Source organism: Hyperolius riggenbachi, chromosome 7, assembly GCF_040937935.1.
Source record: "Hyperolius riggenbachi isolate aHypRig1 chromosome 7, aHypRig1.pri, whole genome shotgun sequence".
Classification (NCBI taxonomy): Eukaryota; Metazoa; Chordata; class Amphibia; order Anura; family Hyperoliidae; genus Hyperolius; species Hyperolius riggenbachi.
The window spans coordinates 41280889-41296151 of NC_090652.1; the positions used below are offsets into that span (position 1 = coordinate 41280889).

The 15263-nt window shown below is 50.4% G+C and overlaps 1 protein-coding gene across 1 annotated transcript in view; it reads right to left on the bottom strand.

Annotated features, from left to right (window-relative positions):
- LOC137524283 (uncharacterized) overlaps nucleotides 1-12857 on the bottom strand; it is a 44613-nt gene extending 31756 nt beyond the window's left edge. The window contains exons 1-2 of the mRNA XM_068243961.1: nucleotides 12669-12857; nucleotides 12089-12258 (exon numbers count right to left, since the gene is read on the bottom strand). Of these exons, the coding sequence (XP_068100062.1) occupies nucleotides 12089-12129 (41 nt within the window). The 5' untranslated portion in view covers nucleotides 12130-12258; nucleotides 12669-12857. The remainder of the gene's footprint in view (nucleotides 1-12088; nucleotides 12259-12668) is intronic.
- Nucleotides 12858-15263: the final 2406 nt, after the last annotated feature.

Below are 15263 nucleotides of genomic sequence, written 5' to 3' on the forward strand. Positions count from 1 at the left end.
TGCACAGCCATGGGAAACAAGTGGGCCCTGCCAGCAAGATCTTCCTCGTCCTCGCCATTGTCCCATAACGCATGCCTGTCCTCTTCCTGTGCCATGTCGTTGTCCTCCTCAAACCGCCATCCACGTACAACGCCTGCTGCACTCTGCTCCTCCTCCTCATTCAGGTTAGGGACCTCCAACTCTTCCACTACCTGCTGTGAGCCCTCCTCTGAGCTGGACTGTGCTGCCATCTGCTCCTGTTCTTCCAACTGCCTCAGGGCTTCATCCCCACGCTCAATTAAATTGTCCATTGCCTGCTCCAGTAGACAAACCAAGGGCACCCACTGGCACACAGAGGCCCGCTCCTCACTGACCATCTTGGTTGCCTCCAGGAAGGGACTCAGCACCAGGCATACTTGCTGCATCAGTGTCCACTGAGTGGCAGTAATCATGGGGACTTGCTGGTTGCTGGGGACACTTGGGTCTAGCATGTAGGCCCTAAGAGCCAGCCTGTGCTGACACAGCCGCTCCAACATGGCCAGAGTCGAATTCCAGCGAACTGGCATGTCGATGATCATCCGGTGTTGTGGCCTTCCATACTGCTGCTGTAAGGTGGACAAGAGTGCAGAGGCAGTGGCTGACAGGCGGAAAAAGCGTACCACCGCCCGGGCATCCTGCAGCAGCTCGCTCATCCCCTGGTAGGTGCGCAAGAAGCGCTGCACCACAAGATTGAGCACGTGGGCCAAGCAGGGGATGTGCTGGAGGTTTCCCTGCTGCACTGCTGCCACCAGGTTTGCCCCGTTATCGGCTGCCACATACCCCACTTCCAGGCCTCTGGGGGTCAGCCACCTCCTGCTTCCTGAGGGCGGCCAGGACGTTGGTGGCTGTAAGCCTCTCCTTCCCCAGGGTCACCAATTTTAAAAGTGCTTGGCAGTGCCGAGGCTTGGCGCTGCTGCTGCCGAGGCGGGCTTGCTTTCCGGGTGCAGAGGGAGTGTCGTGACAGGACCCTTCTGCATCCCCCCTGATCCCGCGTGGTGGCACCACTAGCTGGGCTGATGCGCTCTTGTCCTCCCTCCCTTCCATCAGTGTCACCCAGTGGGCCGTAAAGGACAGGTAGCGACCTGTCCCACATCTGCTACTCCACGAGTCCATGGTCACATGGACCCGCTTGCCCACAGAGTAGTCCAGGGAACGGGCCACGTTTTCCACCGCAAACTTGTGGAGTGCTGGGATCGCGCTCCTGCTGAAATAGTGGCGACTGGGGACTTGCCACTCGGGGATGCCAAATTGGAGCAGCGTCCGCATGGCGCTCCCCTCCTGCACCAGGGAGTAGGGAAGCAGCTGTGATGCCATGGACCGGGCCAGCAAGCCATTTAGTTTGCGGATCCGCCTGTGGCTTGGAGGCAGAGGCTTGGTCAGCAGGGTCTGACGACGCTGGGATGCAGGGGAGACAGAGGAGAGAGACGAGCACTGGCTGCCAGCCTCAATGTCTGTGTCCTGAGTAGCCGAGGTGGAAGAGCGCTTGCGTGCTACTACTGCTGCTGCTGTGGGGGATTCACGACCCTGAGGGAGGGATGATGCTGCTGCGCTGGTGGGCCTTCTGCTCTCAGGAACCCCTGCCAGCAGTGCCTGCTTCCTCTTAAAGTCCGCATACTCGCGGCAGTGGCGGCTTCTCAGGTGGCCCTGGAGGGATGAGGTACCCATCTTGCTCAGACTTTTCCCACGGCTCAATCTTTTGCTGCATAACCTGCACACCGCATACCTTTTGTCATCAGTACATTCCTCAAAGCAATCCCACACTGGTGACTTTAATTTACTGCGGCCCCCACTAGCAGAGGGTGCAGCGGAACAATGTGTGGTAGTAGTTGCCGGGGGTTGCATGGTGGTGGTGCCGGCTGAAGCAGTGTCCTGTCTACTTCCTCCACGCCCACTGCTGCCGATGCCCCTGCCCCTGCCTGACATATGGCGATATCCTTGCCTAGGCCGAGGTGACTCGTCATCCTGCTCTGCCTCTGACCATTCTTCCACGGACTCAGCAGGCTGCACATAGTTAGGGTCCACAACGTCGTCATCATCAGCAGCATCTTCATAATCCAGCTCTTCCTCTGACTCCACCGCCTCCTCTTCTGTCCCTACATCCCCAGACACAGCCCCTTCTTCTTCATCACCAGAACTCAACAACGCTTGTGATTGTGGCCCGATCTCAATCTCTGCCACATCAGTCCCCAGTAAGTCCTGAGCTTCTTGCATCAGCAGGTTCCCAGAAGCCGGACTGAGGGACAGAACGCTGTCATCCTGGGAGGGCTGCTGACCAGTGGGTGCTGGGGTGGATGTCACAACAAGCGTGGGACGTTGGCTGCTGCTGCTGCTGCTGCTTGGAGTGGTGCTCACAGTAGAGGTCTGGGAGGAAGTCATGATGTCCATGAGTACGTCAGGTTCCATTTGCTCAACCACCACACGGGGACCAGAAACTTTAAAATATTTGGACAATGGCGTCCGCTGACTCGGCCCAGGCTTTGCTGCCCCCCTTTCTGCTGCATCACGACCACGTACAGCTGGGCGTCCTCTCCCTGGACGTGGAGCAGTCCCAGAAGTGGCTGAGGCAATTGAACTCCCTTTCCTCTTACCCTGCGAAACCCTGCCAGACATGTTGCTAGTAATGAATCACTGGATGCAGTGGGCACAGTACAAGGTCACTGAAGGATGCAGTGGGCACAGTTCAACGGCACTGAAGGATGCAGTGGGCACAGTACAAGGTCACTGAAGGATGCAGTGGGCACAGTACAAGGTCACTGAAGGATGCAGTGGGCACAGCAGTGGGCACTGGATATACATCTAGGTCACTGAAGGATGCAGTGGGCACAGCACAAGGTCACTGAAGGATGCAGTGGGCACAGCAGTGGGCACTGGATATACAACTAGGTCACTGAAGGATGCAGTGGGCACAGTACAAGGTCACTGAAGGATGCAGTGGGCACAGTACAAGGTCACTGAAGGATGCAGTGGGCATAGCAGTGGGCACTGGATATACACCTAGGTCACTGAAGGATGCAGTGGGCACAGTACAAGGTCACTGAAGGATGCAGTGGGCACAGCAGTGGGCACTGGATATACAACTAGGTCACTGAAGGATGCAGTGGGCACAGTAAAAGGTCACTGAAGGATGCAGTGGTCACAGCAGTGGGCACTGGATATACAACTAGGTCACTGAAGGATGCAGTGGGCACAGTACAAGATCAGTGAAGGATGCAGTGGGCACAGCAGTGGGCACTGGATATACAACTAGGTCACTGAAGGATGCAGTGGGCACAGTACAAGGTCACTGAAGGATGCAGTGGGCACAGCAGTGGGCACTGGATATACAACTAGGTCACTGAAGGATGCAGCGGGCACAGTACAAGGTCACTGAAGGATGCAGTGGGCACAGTACAAGGTCAGTGAAGGATGCAGTGGGCACAGCAGTGGGCACTGGATATACAACTAGGTCACTGAAGGATGCAGTGGGCACAGTACAAGGTCACTGAAGGATGCAGTGGGCACAGCAGTGGGCACTGGATATACAACTAGGTCACTGAAGGATGCAGTGGGCACAGTACAAGGTCACTGAAGGATGCAGTGGGCACAGTACAAGGTCAGTGAAGGATGCAGTGGGCACAGCAGTGGGCACTGGATATACAACTAGGTCACTGAAGGATGCAGTGGGCACAGTACAAGGTCACTGAAGGATGCAGTGGGCACAGCAGTGGGCACTGGATATACAACTAGGTCACTGAAGGATGCAGTGGGCACACAAGGATGTCACACTGTGTAATGAGATGCTCATATGCCAGCGAGCGAGCAGTGGGCACTGGGCACGGCACAAGGTCACTGACAGAATGAATGAACAGCGCTGGCAGAGAGTGGCGGCGCCGGCGGTGTGACTGGCTGCCTGCAAATAGTACAAGTGTATAACTGTCACTGGAATATACAAGTGAACACTGCAGTTGCACTAACCTGCCTGCCTGCACTACACACAGATAATCCCCACTCCCACTACACTGACTACACTGCAGCACTGAACCTGCCTGCACTACACACAGTTAAATAATCACTAGACTCCCACACTCCCACTACACTACACTGACTACAACTAACTACAGCAATCACTCACTGACTAGCTAACTGTGTACAGTATAAGAGCAGTGTTAGAAAAAAAAACGCTTTGTTTTTAACACAATAAATGCACTTGCTCAAACAACAATGGCCTGGAGATAATCCTCTCAGCACCACAGTCTAGCAAGGACAGAGCTTTTCCATCATGGCCGCCGCTTTATATTCAGGAGGGGAGGGCATAGCTCCCCTCCTGTGATTGGTTGCTAGGGTCTGGCTGGGGCACTCTGATTGGCCTGCAATGTGTCACTTCCGCATAGTTTGACGCATTTCCGCAAACCACGACTTCAGCGCCGGGTTTCACGAGCGTGAATGCGGATTTCTGTTCGCATTCACGCGAAGCCGAAGTAGATTTTCGTGGTTGAAAATCTATTCACGGATTTTCGTGTCCGAGGCGGAATGCGTCAAAATGGTCGTGAATCCACGCGTAAGCGTGATCACGACCTGGCGGTGAGCACCACTGCGCATACCTGTGCAGTTAAGTGAACCCACCTACCTACGTGAGTGCACGCAGTGTGATATACCACTCCGTGCATACCCGATATGGACAAAACAGGTAGAGGAAGAGGTAGTGCCAGAGCCAGAGGAAGGCCACCTGGCAGGTCTGCGCGAGGTCGTGTAAATGTAATTTTGTGTGGATCTGGCCCACAGTACAGTGCTCGGAAGAAGGCACGTCCCATCACCTCCCAAGATTGTCAGGACGTGGTTGAGTATTTAGCGACACAGAACACCTCATCTTGCTCAGCCACCAGCACTACTACTAGCACCACTTCCGCTGCATTTGACACTTCGCAAGAATTATTTAGTGTTGAAATCACTGATGCACAGCCATTGTTGTTACAGCCAGATGAATTTTCACCAGCTCATATGTCTGAGTTACGCGGCAACACTATGGATGTAACATGTAAGGAGGATGAAGGACCTACTGATGGTGCATGTTTGGATTTGTCTGAGGCAAGCGAAGCTGGGCAGGATGATTACGATGATGACGATGATAGGGATCCTCTGTATGTTCCCAATAGAGGAGATGAAGAGGGGGACAGTTCAGAGGGGGAGTCAGAGAGTAGTAGGAGGAGAGAAGTTGCTGAAAGAAGCTGGGGCAGCTCTTCGTCAGAAACAGCTGGTGGCAGTGTCCGGCACCATGTATCGCCACCTATGTACAGCCAGCCAACTTGCCCTTCAGCATCAGCTGCTGAGGTCCCCATAGTGCCCACATCCCAGACATTTTTTAATGTGTGTGCCTCAGATCGAACCAAAGCCATCTGTTCGCTTTGCCAACAAAAATTGAGCCGTGGAAAGGCCAACACTCACGTAGGGACAAGTGCCTTACGAAGGCACCTGGAGAAAAGGCACAAACAGCAATGGGATGGCCACCTGAGCATAAGCAGCAGGAGCACACAAAAGAAAAAAGTCACCCTCCTTCTCCTCTTCCTCCTTCAGGTGCATCATCTGCTTCTGCCGCTTTCTCCCTTCCACCTTCACAGGCACCCTACTCCACTCCGCCTCTGCCCTTGAGCGCTTCCTGCTCCTCTGCCCACAGCAGCAGTCAGGTGTCCGTGAAGGAAATGTTTGAGCGGAAGAAGCCAATTTCGGCCAGTCACCCCCTTGCCCGGCGTCTGACAGCTGGCGTGGCTGAACTGTTAGCTGGCCAGCTGTTACCATACCGGCTGGTGGACTCTGAGGCCTTCCGTAAATTTGTGGCCATCGGAACACTGCAGTGGAAGATGCCAGGCCGCACTTATTTTTCGAGAAAGGCCATACCCCAACTGCACCGTGAAGTTGAGAGGCAAGTGGTGTCATCTCTTGCGAAGAGCGTTGGGTCAAGGGTACACCTGACCACGGATGCCTGGTCTGCCAAGCACGGGCAGGGCCGCTACATTACGTACACAGCCCATTGGGTTAACCTGGTGGTGAACGATGGCAAGCAGGGCGCAGCGGACCAAATTGTGACACCTCCACGGCTTGCAGGCAGGCCTCCTGCCACCTCCTCTCCTCCTGCTACATGCTCTTCGCTGTCCTCCTCCTCCTTGGCTGAGTGGCAGTTCTCCTCTCCAGCTACACAGCCCCAGCTCCGCAGGGCCTATGCTGCATGCCAGGTACGACGGTGTCACGCCATCTTAGACATGTCTTGTCTCAAAGCGGAGAGTCACACTGGAGCAGCTCTCCTGGCTGCTCTTAAGAAACAGGTGGATGAGTGGCTGACCCCGCACCACCTGGAGATAGGCACCGTGGTGTGCGACAACGGCAGCAATCTGCTTGCCGCTTTGCATATGGGGAAGCTGACACACATACACTGCATGGCACATGTCATCTAGTTGTTCAAAGATTTGTGGCAAAGTACCCTGGCTTAGCGGATGTCCTGAAGCAGGCCAGGAAGTTCTGTGGGCATTTGAGGCGGTCTTACACAGCCATGGCACGCTTTGCGGAAATTCAGCGGAAAAACAACATGCCGGTGAGACGCCTCATTTGCGATAGCCCGACTCGCTGGAATTTTACCCTGCTCATGTTCTCCCGCCTGCTAGAACAGAAGAAAGCCGTCACCCAGTACCTCTACAACTACAGTAGAATGAAACAGTCTGGGAAGATGGGGATGTTCTGGCCCGACAACTGGACACTGATGAAAAATGCATGCAGGCTCATGCGGCCGTTTGAGGAGGTGACCAACCTGGTGAGCCGCAGTAAGGGCACCATCAGCGACTTAATTCCCTACGCTTACTTCTTGGAGCGTGCTGTGCGTAGAGTGGCGGATGAAGCTGCGAATGAGCGTGACCAGGAACCGTTATGGCAGGAACAGGCATGGGACCAATTTTCATCAGACCCAGCTGTTTCCTCAACACCTGCGGCAGCACAGAGGGGGGAGGAGGAGGAAGAAGAGAAGTCGTGTGCAGAAGACGAGTCAGACTCAGAGGATGATGAGCAAGGTGTTTCTTTGGGGGAGGAGGAGGGGACGGCGGCAGGAGAACACCCGCAGCAGGCGTCGCAGGGGGCTTGTGCTGCTCAACCTTCCCGTGGTATTGTTCGCGGCTGGGGGGGAGGAGGTTGACTTACGTGACGTCACTGAGGAAGAGCAAGAGGAGATGGAGGGTACTGGATCCGACTTTGTGCAGATGTCGTCTTTTATGCTGTCCTGCCTGTTGAGGGACCCCCGTATAAAAAACCTCAAGGGGAATGAGCTGTACTGGGTGGCCACACTACTAGACCCTCGGTACAGGCACAAAGTGGCGGACCTGTTACCAACTCACCTGAAGGTGGAAAGGATGCAGCACATGCAGAACCAGCTGTCAACTATGCTTTACAATGCCTTTAAGGGTGATGTGACGGCACAACGCCAGCAAGGTACCACTGCCACTAATCCTCCTCCCGTGTCCACGCAGTCAAAGACAGGACGCTCCAGCGATCTCATGGTGATGTCAGACATGCGGACGTTCTTTAGTCCAACGCCTCGCCGTAGCCCTTCCGGATCCACCCTCCACCAACGCCTGGAACGGCAGGTAGCCGACTACCTGGCCTTAAGTGTGGATGTAGACACTGCTGTGAACAGCGATGAGGAACCCTTGAACTACTGGGTGCGCAGGCTTGACCTGTGGCCAGAGCTGTCCCAATTTGCCATCCAACTTCTCTCCTGCCCTGCCGCAAGCGTCCTGTCAGAAAGGACCTTCAGCGCAGCTGGAGGCATTGTCACAGAGAAGAGAAGTCGCCTAAGTCACAAAAGTGTTAAGTACCTCACCTTTATCAAAATGAATGAGGCATGGATCCCGGAGGGCTGCTGCCCGCCCCAAGACTAAGTCAGTCCCCGCACACACAGCATCTCTGCCTGCACGCCGTGTGACTGGCTGCCTGGCCTGCCCCAAGAAGACTAAGTCGCTCCCAGTCCCTCCACACAGCATGTCTGCCTGCAGGCCGCTTGACTACCTTCTCCGCCACCACCAACAGGGTCCGGGACTCCAGGCGGATTGCTGAATTTTTTAGGGGCTTGCGTATCACAATGAAGCAATGACCGGCGCCTAGATGAGTGTCTCGGGGGGCACACAAAAGATAATAAGGTCGTTGCTTCATTGTGGTCAGACCAAATTTGATCAGCTGGACAGTCACTGTTCTGTTCAGCTACATCAGCCAGGCGACCATATGGGCTGTAAAGCCACCAAAACCTGCACTCTCGCCATGGTGCGCACCAGTCCAGCACGGCCGTCACTACACAAACAGCTGTTTGCGGTGTGTTACACGGTGAGTTTGGTGTGTCAGTGTGAAGCAGTACTTTAATTACACTACCTGATTGATGCATACACATGCAAGATGTTTTAAAGCACTTTAGGCCTGTCATTTAGCATTCAATGTGATTTCTGCCCTTAAAACGCTGCTTTGCGTCAAATCCAGATTTTTCCCGGGGACTTTTGGCGTGTATCCCACTCCGCCATGCCCCCTCCAGGTGTTAGACCCCATGAAACATCGTTTCCATCACTTCCATCACAGTTCGCATCCCCATTGAAGTCTATTGCGGTTCGCGGACTTTAACCCGAACCAAACGTTCCGCGAAAGTTCGCGAACCCGGTTCGCGAACCTAAAATCGGAGGTTCGGCCCAACTCTACTAGGCACCACCAGGGGGGTCTTAGGTTTAGACACCACCAGGGGGGTCTTAGGTTTAGGCACCACCAGGGGGGTCTTAGGTTTAGGCACCACCAGGGGGGTCTTAGGTTTAGGCACCACCAGGGGGGTCTTAGGTTTAGGCACCACCGGTGGGGTATTAGGTTTAGGCACCACCAGGGGGGTCTTAGATTTAGGCACCACCAGGGGGGTCTTAGATTTAGGCACCACCAGGGGGGTCTAGGGGTTAGGGGTAGGTACAGGGAGGGTTCTGTGTGAGAGTAGGGTTAAGTAAAGTTTTAGTAACATTCTTATTAATCTTTTATAAAACGTTATTATACATTTCATTTTTTAAACAGGGAAGATTAACGTTTTTACAATTCCCGATTTCATACACATTATTTAATGATTTATAACTTTATAAAACATTATTTTTAAACTAAATATAGCACCATTTTTTTTTAAACGTTATTCATGTTTATCGTTTAAAACCCTGCTCCCTTTTTTCCCGGCGCCCTTTTTTAACGTACGCCTATATTAGCTTCACTAGTCCACAATCTCTTATCTGTCCCTGCCTGTCAGCTCAGCTTTCCCTACTAGTGAAGAGCAAATATGACTATTTTCTTTTCACAGAAAGTTCATATTTTCACATATATGAGAAAACATACAGCCATGGAAACCACCTTTTCACATGATTGAGACTTTGCACAAAAATATATGAGCATGCAAAAACAAATGTTCACCAAATGTATTGTAAATAAGCATGAGAAGTTTTTTTCACAGAAATGACAATATTCACAAAAAAATATGGGCATGCGAAAATGCTTATTTGAAAAAAAAATGTGTTTGAAATCAATAGGCAGGATAAAAAAAAAAACACGGTGTGAAAAAGTTTTTATTTTAGTGAAAATCCATCATATTTTTGAGAAAAAAATTACATTAGGTGAAGATTTAAATTTTAATGTGAAAATGACTTTGAAAAAAAAAAAAATGAACTTATGCCTACTACCGTCTTTACAGACAAGATGTCTCCTCCCAACTCTGCTGTTATACTGCAGGGGCTGACCAATGCAAATTGATGGTGCACGAGGTATAAAAAGAATTTTTTTCCAATCAAGACAGAGACCACTGTGTATTCGGTGTGACGTGGGACTGTCTTGGAGGTGGGTAATAAAATATAGGAAACAATGGGTAAAGAGAGACCCCAACAAGGATAAATTAGAGAAAAACAGTGACGACACTATAAGTGTTTTTGCTAAAACTTTTTATTATTGCAATGAGTTTTCTGACACCATGATACAGATACTCCTTCTTTTGCATGAGGAAGTGTTTTTTTTCTGTGAAGTGTCGCATTTGGATTTTACGTCAATAAAAATATTTAGCAAGCATACGTTTAGTGTCATCTGTGAGAGGTAAGACCACTAGAGATGGCCCTAACTGTTCGCCGGCGCACAGTTCCCAGCGAATTTCCGCTGATCGCGTTTTCGGCGAACTGCAAACATTTGGCGTATTCGACCCACCCCCTATACATCATCATAAAGCTAAACTTTGACCCCTTCCATGACAGTCAGCAGACACATACAGTAGCAGCTAATCAGCTAGCACCCCCTCCCGGACTCCACACCCCACTGGTGCACACTGTTGCTGTTACCACATTAAGTTGCAGGCACAGTAGCATGCATTATTATTTCACTGTATTCTGATAGTACTATTGCATTTCTCTGTGTGTGACACTCCACAGCCCACTGACACCCATAGCTGTGCACACTGTTGCTGTTACCACATTAAGTTGCAGGCACAGTAGCATGCATTATTATTTCACTGTATTCTGATAGTACTATTGCATTTCTCTGTGTGTGACACTCCACAGCCCACTGACACCCAGAACTGTGCATAATGTGACTTCTGTCCTTCAGAGATTAAAACCCGACTCTGTGTCAACTCCGTAATTTGTGGTCGGACTTTTGGCATGGATCCCCCTCCGGCATGCCACAGTCCAGGTGTTAGACCCCTTGAAACAACTTTTCCATCACTTTTGTGGCCAGAAACAGTCCCTGTAGATTTTATAATATGCCTGCCCATTGAAGTCTATGGCGGTTGGCCAGATTCGCCTGTTCGTGAACATTTGCAGAATTTCGTGTTCGCTGTTCGCAAACCCAAAATTTAATGTTTGCATCTCCACCCGTACCTCTCTTAAACTGGTTTTAATCTATTTTATATTTGTTGGCACATCTGTTTACCCATGATTTCATTGTACTTTGTCTATACTGGATGGAAAGGTGTTACCCCCCGCCCCCTTTATTGTACTACAGAGAGCGACTTCTAAACATGAGTGAGATTACACAATGGTTGCCTTTGAGGTAACCCACATGTCTGAGTATAACCTTTCTCTTTGCATTGCAAAACGAGCTCCTATTGCAGAGCATACTACACTTTATTGGGCTCTTGGTTTTACCTTTTCCTGTTTTTCAAACAAATGTGGAAAAGCAGTAAAGACAGAGAGGGAGACAGAGGAGACAGAAGAGCAAGGCAGGGAAGACACAAATGTGGCAAAGTTGGCACCACAGGTGGCACCAAGTGAGGCAGGGGGACACAGGTGGCACAATTGAGGGAGTGGAGACACAGAGGGGGTCAGGGGTGACAGAAAGGGGGCAGAGGAGACAGAAAAGGATAACAGGTGGTACAAAGAGGGACAGCGGAAACACAATGGATGCACAGGAGGCACAGAGGGGGTACAGAAGGACATGATAAGGCATATAAGGATAGGAGGGGGCACGGGGAGAGGAGGGGACACAGGTAGACAGGAAGAGGCACAAGGGGAGATAGGGAGGCACAGAGAGGTCACAGAAAGACAGAAGAAGGCACAGAGGGAGGACAGGGTGACAGGAGAGGGCGGGGGGGGGGGGGGGGGTCACAGGAGGACAGTTGGAGGACTCTGGAGGGCACAGGGGGGAAATGGGGGAAGAGAATGGGACAGTAGAGATAAAGATTGCACAGAGGGGGGCACGATGGAACAAAGGGAAACAATGAAGACACAAGTCGTCCCTAGTGGTATCACACTATTATATCTGAAATACGTACTAGATTTGTTCACAAAAGTATGTATGGGGGCTCTGCAATCATACACTTTAGATCAACTTTGCCTAAGGAGATTTATTCACAAAAATGCATTCATGGAAAACTTTACCTGTTTTCTACCAATTCATTCATTCCTTCTGCACTATCAAACGTCCTCTAAAACCAGCAGATGTTTAACCCCTCGCCCTACAAAACCCCGAGAGAAACTTCATAAATTAGACAGCTTCAAATAAATATTGTTATCTTCTCACCTGTCTTACATTAACTGAGTGAATATGCTCAATAATTAATAGAGTGTACCTTTGTGCTGCAGACACGTGTGCTGTATTCTCAGGCTCCATTGTTGAACTGGTGAAGTACTGTTCTGTACTTTCGCTTCACGACATCTACGTGCTTTTTTCATGACCCCTCCCTTAACACACAATAGCCAAGGAAGAAACGGATGATGTCACTCTTAAAGAGGAGTTTTACTGAAAATAACATGATTTATAAAATTGCTTACTTTTTTTTTTTTTACAATATTACTGTATAAATGCATACATGAAATACAGGTGTGAGGAAAAATGGGCTTGAGTGGATAACGAAATCGTAGTAAATGATAAAGATCGTTTTCAACTGGGTGTTGTGATATTCAGGGGATCTGGGATCAAGTTTCACATAGTTTAGGCAGCCATAAAGTTGAAAAAAACAACAGTTTTGTTTATTCTTGCAACACAAGTTAGGCATCCGCCAGAAAAACAGAAAATAAAGTGCAGCTTCACTCAGCCAACAAAACTATGCAGTTCATTGTTCAATTTCAACATAAGGGAAAAGTCCATCTTTCTTCAGCAACCCAAACTTAAAAGTCTTTGCAAGAAACACAGTTCAATTTCTGACACACCTCAGTATTTCTTTTCTTTTTAGCAAGAGGGTTACCTTCCTTGTAACACTGGGAAGTCCAGCCAGGAGCTCTGATCCACACACACACTGTCTGCAGCCTGCACAGCTCATCAGCAATGCACACCTGCTCAGGAAAATCACACACTCCTTTCCCAGAGCTCCTTGCAGATATTGCTTCCTGCAATAGGTTAACCCCTGCTGTACTGGCATTAATTTTATCAAGGCTATCTCCAGACAAGCCCTGGGGTGGAATGGAAGAGCCCGCCCAACCATTTCCGTTCCATTCCAGAGTCCGGGCCCTAACAAATGAAAGAACATGCAACCCTGGGTTGCAAACTACCCCGGACTCCTTCCCCAACTGCCTGTCTAAAGGGAGCCAAAACCAAAAATAGGGGAAATGTATCTTCCGTCCAGGACCCATCCCTGGAGTCCTGTACATATCCCCCCCCTTTGCCTCAACCCGGAGGAGGTGGAGGCATCACTAGACACCATACAGTGGACTCGGGAGAGGGCATCAGCATTTTGATGCAGTCTCCCGGGTCTGTGCTCTACCACAAACGAAAATTCCTGTAGGGACAGGAACCACCTTGTCACCCTGGCATTGGTTTCCTTGTTTCTCATCATCCAAGTCAAAGGAGCATGGTCTGAAACTAACCGGAATTTCCTATCTAATAAAAAGTAGCGTAACGAGTCAAGGGCCCACTTGATAGCCAAACATTCCCGTTCGACCACAGCATACCTTCTTTCAGCTGCTGTTAACTTCCTACTCAGAAACAGCACAGGATGCTCCTCACCACCCACTATTTGTGACAGGACAGCCCCCAGCCCAACATCTGATGCATCAGTCTGTACCACAAATTCTCTTGAAAAATCTGGAGCAACCAATATCGGGTGCTGACACAAAGTGGCCTTTAGCTCCAGAAAGGCCTTTTCTGCATCTGTGTTCCAGCTCACCATGACTGACTTCCGACCCTTAGTCAGATCAGTCAGTGGTGCTGCTAGAGTGGAAAAGTTGGGTATAAACCGCCGGTAATACCCAACTATGCCAAGGAATGCCCTTACCTGTCTTTTTGTAATGGGGCGGGGCCAGTCTTTTATCGCCTCTACTTTATTGAGTTGGGGTTTTACCAAACCTCTACCCACAATGTACCCCAGGTACTTAGCCTCCTCCATCCCAATGGCACACTTTTCAGGGTTCACTGTGAAGCCTCCCTCTCTTAGTGAGTCTAACACAGCTTGCACCCGGGGAAGATGGGAATCCCAGTCCCTACTAAAAATCACAATATCATCAAGATACACAGAGGTGTAACGTTGATGAGGCCGAAGCAACCTGTCCATAGCTCTCTGAAAGGTGGCTGGAGCAGTGTGAAGACCAAAGGGCATTTTTTTGTACTGGAACTGACCATCTGGAGTGGAGAACGCGGTTTTCTCCCTGGCACTTTTGGATAGAGGTATCTGCCAGTACCCCTTTGTCAGATCCAGAGTGGTAATAAACCGGGCTGGGCCTAGCCTTTCTATCAACTCATCTACTCGAGGCATGGGGTAAGCATCAAATTTTGACACCTCATTCAATTTTCTGAAGTCATTGCAAAACCGCAGAGTTCCATTGGGCTTTGGGACCAGCACGATGGGACTCGACCAGTCACTCTGCGATTCCTCAATTATATCCATTTCCAACATTTTTTTAACCTCGTCTGAAACTGCTTTCCTGCGGGCCTCGGGAATGCGGTATGGCCTGACACGTACTTTGACTCCAGGCTCAGTGATAATGTCATGTTCTATAACGTGGGTAAGGCCTGGCAGTTCTGAAAACACTTCTTTGTTTCTCTGCAAGAACTCTCTCACCTGTTGGGACTGTGCCCCTGACAACGTGGGGGATATTTTCACATGCTCAATCCCTTTGTGGGGTTCAGGGCTTAGGCCTACCAATGCCAGTGCTGGTTCCCGGTCTCTCCAGGGTTTTAACAAGTTTACATGGTAGATCTGATATGGCTTCCTTTTCCCAGGTTGGTACACTTTGTAATTTACGTCTCCCACTTTTTCCACCACTTCAAATGGCCCTTGCCATTTAGCCAGGAACTTGCTTTCCATGGTAGGTATTAAGACTGCCACTCGATCACCCACTTGAAACTGTCTAACCTTTGCTGACCGATTGTACACTTTTCTCTGTGCTTCCTGAGCACTCTGGAGATGTTCCCGGACCAAGGGCATCACCTTATCGATTCTGTCTCTCATTTGGGAGATATGTTCAACCACTGTTTTATGAGGCGTGGCCTCACTTTCCCAGGTTTCTTTGACAAGATCAAGCAACCCACGTGGCCTCCGACCATACACTAACTCAAATGGTGAGAAGCCCGTGGATGCCTGAGGAACCTCCCTGATAGCAAACATCAATGCAGGTAGCAGACAGTCCCAATCTTTACCGTCCTGTTGTACTACCCTCTTTAGCATGGACTTCAGGGTTTTATTGAACCTTTCGACCAGCCCATCTGTCTGGGGGTGATAGACAGAGGTCCGCAACTGCTTAATCTGAAACAGTTTGCAGAGGTCTGCCATCACCCTCGACATAAATGGGGTGCCCTGGTCGGTAAGGATC